The 7,352-nt window shown below is 39.4% G+C and overlaps 1 protein-coding gene across 1 annotated transcript; it reads right to left on the bottom strand.

The window, feature by feature from the left end:
* Window positions 1-6,131: 6,131 nt before the first annotated feature.
* Window positions 6,132-7,097, bottom strand: LOC128647118 (olfactory receptor 1509-like). The gene has a single exon (XM_053699935.1). The coding sequence runs from the start codon at window positions 7,095-7,097 to the stop codon at window positions 6,132-6,134; it is 966 nt and encodes a 321-aa protein (XP_053555910.1).
* Between the last annotated feature and the right edge of the window lie 255 nt (window positions 7,098-7,352).

Raw genomic sequence — 7,352 nt, 5'->3', positions numbered from 1 at the left:
ACCACTCATATGTGCATTGCACTTCTTAACATTATTTTAATATTAAAATATAAAATTTTAAATTATGTTGCTAGTGTAATCTAACTTAATTTTCTATCAGGCCTGTGTTTTTGTCACTTACACAGCATACTGTGTTAAATTACTGCCCTACCTACCAGCCACGTCTCATATCTGCCAGCCTGTGTGCCAGGCCCAACTAGCCAATTAGTGCCACCAATCATAGTTGTTGTAACAGTATAGAAAACATTGTGAATCATCACTTTTTTGACTGTGAATCTGCAGTCTAGTAGTGCTATTGAATTGCAGTTCCCTCCTGCCTGCCAGCCTGTGTGTGGTTCCCTACACGCACGTCTTGTTGTTATATTTTGGTGAGGGTAATCATGATGGCCATGTAGACCACCCCCGAGAGTCCTGGAAGTAACAGGGATGAGATGAAAGTGCTAAGAATAGTACTACTTGAAACAACCGAGTTAGCCATGGGTTTTAATCCAAGACCACTTGGCATTTTTTTGGGTTTGGGTTCGGCTAATCATGCAGGCCATATAGAGCTGCCACCATTCGGTGTTGTATCAGTTATTAAAATAATAAGAACAGAACTACCAAAATACAGCCAATGAAGGGCCTTATGAAGACTGAGCCAAGGTTGGATTGTAGTATTTGGTTAGGCTAATCATGATGGCCATGTAGACCACCACCGAGAGTCCTGGAAGTAACAGGGATGAGATTAAAGTGCTAAGAATAGTACTACTTGAAACAACCGAGTTAGCCATGGGTGTTAATCCAAGACCGCCAGGCTTTTTTTTTGGTTTGGGTGCGGCTAATCATGCAGGCCATATAGAGCTGCCACCATTCGGTGTTGTATCAGGTATTAAACTTATAAGAACAGAACTACCAAAGTACAGCCAATGAAGGGCCTTATGAAGACTGAGCCAAGGTTGGATTGTAGTATTTGGTTAGGCTAATCATGATGGCCATGTAGACCACCACCGAGAGTCCTGGAAGTAACAGGAATGAGATGAAAGTGCTAAGAATAGTACTACTTGAAACAACCGAGTTAGCCATGGCTGTTAATCCAAGACCGCTTGGCTTTTTTTTTGGTTTGGGTGCGGCTAAGGCCATATAGAGCTGCCACCATTCGGTGTTGTATCAGGTATTAAACTTATAAGAACAGAACTACCAAAATACAGCCAATGAAGGGCCTTATGAAGACTGAGCCAAGGTTGGATTGTAGTATTTGGTTAGGCTAATCATGATGGCCATGTAGACCACCACGAGAGTCCTGGAAGTAACAGGGATGAGATGAAATTGCTAAGAATAGTACTAATTGAAACAACCGAGTTAGCCATGGGTGTTAATCCAAGACCGCTTGGCTTTTTTTTGGTTTGGGTGCGGCTAATCATGCAGGCCATATAGAGCTGCCACCATTCTGTGTTGTATCAGGTATTAAACTAATGAGAACAGTACTACCAAAATACAGCCAATGAAGGGCCTATGAAGACTGAGCCAAGGTTGGATTGTAGTATTTGGTTAGGCTAATCCTGATGGCCATGTAGACCACCCCCAAGAGGCCTGAAAGTAACAGGGATGAAAGTGCTAAGAATAGTACTAATTGAAACAACCGAGTTAGCCATGGGTGTTAGTCTAAGACCGCTTGGCTTTTTTTTGGGTTTGGGTGCGGCTAATCATGAAGCCCAGATAGACCTGCCACCATTCTGTGTTGTAACAGGTATTAAACTGCTAAGAACAGTACTACTTAACACAACCTAGTTACCATGGGTCCCAGAGCATATGTTTTGTTATTATATTTTGTAAGGGTAACCATGCAGGCCATATAGACCTCCCCCAATAGGGTGAGTAACAGGTATTGAAATGCTAAGAACAGTACTACTTAACACAAAGTGACCATGGGTCCCAGAGCATAGGTCTTATTATTATATTTTGTTCAGTTAATCATGCAGGCCATATAGACCTCCCCCGATAGGGTGAGTAACAGGTATTAAAATGCTCAGAACAGTACGACTTAACACAACCTTACCATGGGTCTCAGACCCAGAGCATATGTCTTATTATTATATTTTGTTAGGGTAATCATGCAGGCCATATAGACCTCCCCCGATAGGGTGAGTAACAGGTATTAAAATGCTAAGAACAGTACTACTCAACACAACCTAGTTACCATGGGTCCCAGACCGCATGTTTTGTTATTATATTTTGTAAGGGTAATCATGCAGGCCATATAGACCTCCACCGATAGGGTGAGTATGAGTAACAGCTATTAAAATGCTAAGGACATTACTACTTAACACAACATAGTTACCATGGGTCCAAGACCCAGAGCAGATGTCTTATTATTATATTTTGTATGGGTAATCATCCAGGCCATATAGACCTCCACAAATAGTTAACATGGGTACCAGACCGCATGTCTTATTATTATATTTTTTCAGGGTAATCAGGCAGGCCATATAGACCTCCCCCGATAGGGGGGTTACAGGGATTAAAGTGCTAAGAAAAGTACTAATTAACACAAGCTAGTTACCATGGGTCCAACACCGTGTGTCTTGTTGTTATACTTTGTCAGGGTAATCATGCAGGCCATATAGACCTCCCTTGATAGGGGGAGTAACAGGGATTACAGTTCTAAGAATAGTACTACTTAAACACAACCTAGTTACCATGGGTCCCAGACCAGATGTTTTCTTATTATACTTTGTCAGGCTAATCATGCAGGCCATATAGAGCTCCAACAAAAGGGAGGGTAAGAGGGATTCAAGTGATAAGAAAAGTTTTACTTAACACAACAAAATTACCATGGGTCCCAGACCGCGTGTCTTGTTGTTATACTTTGTCAGGGTAATCAATCATAACCGCTATATAGACCTCCACCAATAGGGGGAGTTACAGGGCTGAAAGTGCTAAGAATAGTACTACTTAACACAACCTAGTTACCATGGGTCCAAGACCGCATGTTTAATTATTATACTTTATAAGGGTAATTATATATCTAAAAGATCTATCTAATTCTCTTCTATCGATTCTATCTAACTATCAATCTATGTATATCGATCTATCCTATCTATCGATCTATCTTCTGTCCGGACTGTTTTGAGAGAGCCACTTGTGTTTCTGACAAATTTGAAGTAGGAGGACAGAACAATCATCTTCTTCCATCTCCCGGTTCCAAAAATGAAGGCCATATAGACCTCCCCCGATAGGGGGAGTAACAGGTTGTAGTAAAATGTTAAGAATAGTACTACTTAACACACCACGGGTCACAGAACGCATGTCTTATTGTTATACTCTGTCAGGGAAGTTATATATATTTCAAATCGATTTATTTATATATCAAATCGATCGAACTATCAAACGTATCGATCAAATGTAGATTGCATCTATTGATCGATGTAATTCGTATCTATAAAATGTATATTACATATTTTGGTTGATGTCATTCGTATCTATAAAATGTATATTGCATCTTTGATTCGATAACATTCGTATCTATCAAATGTATATTGCATCTATTGATCAATGTAATTCGTATCTATCAAATGTATATTGCATGTATTGATCTATGTACAGTGTATCGATCATATGTATATTGCATCGATTGAGCTATGTAATCTATGTATCTATCTATCAAATCTATCTATCTCGTGGTTCTGCAAGTGGACTGTTTGTGGTTGATTGCGGTGCGTTACACTTGGAGTTTGCTCTGTGACTGTGATGCGGCCGTAACCCTTACACTACCTGATAGATACGACATCATAACTGATGTTTTAAAGCACGTTATTGCAAACAATTTGGGAATGTTAGGTGATTTAGGCCCTTTATGGGTTAAAAGCAGACTCTGCATAAACTATGTAATTTTCCATGGGAGTTTTGCCAGGGATCCCCCTCCAGCATGCCACAGTCCAGGTGTTAGTCCCCTTGAAACAACTTTTCCATCACTATTGTGGCCAGAAAGAGTCCTTGTAGGTTTTAAAGTTCGCCTGCCTATTGAAGTCAATGGCGGTTCGCGGGTTTGCGAACAATACCGGAAGTTCGACTCCGCCGTTCGCGAACCGAAAATTTTAAGTTCGCGACATCACTATTTGTCAATAGAAGCAATATACTTCCTTTAAAAAAAATGCATCTATTTAAATGTGTTATTGTTTCTCAAGGCATACGCATATATACTGTGAGGCCAGTGCAACAATATGCACAAGACATGCAAGACTTGAGAGCTAGCAGGGCTTATATGACACAAATTAAGCCTTCACATGTGCAGAACACAGCATAGCCAGCTCTCTGAGAAGGCATGGTGTTTTAATACTGGAGTCCTTTCCACTCAAATACCTGAAAACATGAAAAATCATTTTTATTCAATTTAAATATTTTATAATGTGTTTTACTGTGTATGTACTGTAAATATTTTACACTCCAATGTTCTTCACATAGGGGAACATGTTCTATGTATTTTTAAAATATATTCCTATGTATATCTGTATATAACTATACCTAATATTCACCTAGATTACAAGTTTTGCGTTACGGTTTAAACGCTGAAAATTGCCATTTCAGCGTAAAAACCATAACACAGCCATTACGAGTCTTGTCGGTATAGCTATACCGCAAGCATTTTAGCCTGTAACGCAACGTCAATCCCGCACTTAAAAAAATTACGTTTTGCGTGGGATTTTTATAGCGCTGGTATTACAGGTTGTGCGGTCCGGCTAAAATGCTTGCGTTACAGCCTATACCAACACGATCCATTCCGCCATCTGAGACCAGTAGTTATGAGTTTTGCGCAACAAAACTGTTACTCAAAGCTCATAACTAAAATGTTACAAAGTACACTAACACCCATAAACTACCTATTTACCCCTATTCCGCCGCCCTCCTGCATCACAAACACTATATTAAACTTATTAACCCCTAATCTGCCACTCCCGACATCGCCACCACTAATAAAAGTTATTAACCCTTATTCCCTCGCACCACAACATCGCCACTATTATAGTGGCAGTGATGTCAGGGAGTGGCGGAATAGGGGTTAATAACTTTTATTAGTGGCAGCATTGTCAGAAAAGGCAGATTAGAGGTTAATAACTTTATTATAGTGGCAGCGATGTTGGGGAGCGGCAGAATAGGGGTTAATAACTTTTATTAGTGGCGGAGATGTCGGGAGCAGCAGATTAGGGGTTAATAACTTTATTTCGGTGTCGGCGATGTCGGGGGCAGCAGATTAGGGGTGTTTAGACTTGGGGTTTATGTCAGGGTGTTAGGTTTAAACATAACTTTTTTTTCCCCATAGATATCAATGGGGTTGCGTCATGGTGATCGCCATTCTGCGCTTCCGGTGTTAGTTTTTTTTCTAACACCTTCTCCCCATTGATGTCTACGGGGAAAGCATTCCCGAGCACGTATTTTCAGCCCTTGGATTTTGTGCAGTATGGAGCTCATCGCCACCATATTGCAAGCACAAGGCGGCTTTTTAGAAACTTGTAATGGCAGCGCTATGGAGGGGGAAATAACGCAACTTTTGTTGCGTTCGTTTCACACTCTCTATAGCGCAAAAATTGTAATCTAGGTGATTTATAGGTATATAGATATATATATTTTATCAAAAAAATACATATATAAAGAACAATGCATTTAAAAATAAATAGAACATTTTCTTCTATGTGAAGAACATTGTAATGTAAAATATTTATAACCTGTAGGTTGAACTTGGTCGGGATAGTGCGTGAGCAATAAGTGTTTTTTTTTCAGTTTGCGCACTCCATTGAAGTCACGAGATCCGAAGTCCTCAAACATTTTTCTTTCAACTTGTAATACGTGCGCTAACCCGGGTGCATGAAAAGTTTACTTCTGGCAGTGTTTGCGTGCAGGCAAAAATACTAAATAGCACGCCACATGTAATCTGGCCCTATATGTGTTGTGTCTGGGGTAAATGACTATATTTATTGGGAATTAAAAGTTAAAATCCTCAGGAAATATGTAGATGAACCAGTTTCATGTAATATCAACATGGCAAAACATTCTGCAGCTGCCAGATAATCATATCAAAAAAGTGATACAGCATACGTAATATAGATGCACTTTTCCTCTGTTATTTTAAGTCATACAAAACCGTTACTCTTTGGTCATTACAGTTGATTCTTTATGTCTTCTTTCATATGATTTTGAGGTGATATTTTAAGCCCTAGAAGTCTCTTCAGAGCACTCGTCATCTCCTTGTTTCTCATAGTGTATATGATAGGGTTTAGTAAGGGAGTTAATATTGTATACAACAAGGAGACCATTTTATCTGCTGAGTAATTTATAGGTGGCCTCAAGTAGATAAATACACATGGACCAAAAAATATTATGACTACCAGGATATGGGCCGCACATGTAGAGAAAGCCTTGCGTCGCCCTTCTGCTGAGTGTATCTTCAAGATGGTAATGATGATGCCAAGATAGGAGAACATCAACACTAAAAAGCATGCAAGAGAGATCATTCCACTGTTGGCAATGATGAAGATATCAATGAGCAATGTTCCGGAGCATGCCAGAACAGAGAGTGGGTGCACATCACAGAAAAAATGGTTGATTTTATTTGGACCACAAAATGGAAGCTGGTATGTCAGAAAGGCCTGAGTGAATGAATGAAGGAAACCAGCCACCCAACTAATAATAACAAGTCTGATGCAAAATGTATGGTTCATCACAATGTGGTAGCGCAGTGGATTACAAATGGCAACATAACGATCATATGCCATAAAGGTAAGCAGGAAACATTCTGTACCACCAAAGAAATGGAGGAAAAAGAGTTGACCCATGCACTGATTGAAAGTGATGCTTTTCTTCTCTAAAAGGACATTGGTGATCATTTTAGGGATGGTGACTGTGGAATAACAAATATCTAAGAAAGACAAATTGCTAAGTAAGAAATACATTGGAGAGTGCAAGCGTGGATCATGGTTAACAGCAGTTATAATCAGAAGGTTTCCAGACAAAGTCATCAAGTACAGTATCAAAAACAAGATAGCAAATGAAATGTTTATTCCAAGGGAGTCAGTGAGTCCACTGAGAGTGAATTCTGTGACTGTGCTTCGGTTTCCAGACTCCATTTCCTTTGACCTAGACTACTTAAATATATAAAAAATAAAAATATTAAACAACTAATGAACATACAGAGGAATCACATAGAAGATTACAATTATATGACAAAATTAGACCCTGCTTTATACAGTGCACCATTTGCCCTTGTTTCCTCATTCAGCAACCATCTGACACAAAGCAATGCTAAGGCAAGTGTATTAATGCAATATACATACAACCAGCTGTAGTTTGTACGTCCAATTATAACTATGGCAATCAACATG

Source organism: Bombina bombina, chromosome 2 (assembly GCF_027579735.1).
Source record: "Bombina bombina isolate aBomBom1 chromosome 2, aBomBom1.pri, whole genome shotgun sequence".
Lineage (NCBI taxonomy): Eukaryota > Metazoa > Chordata > Amphibia > Anura > Bombinatoridae > Bombina > Bombina bombina.
The sequence above is the reverse complement of the archived record's forward strand: the minus strand, read 5'-3'. Positions and strand labels throughout refer to the sequence as shown.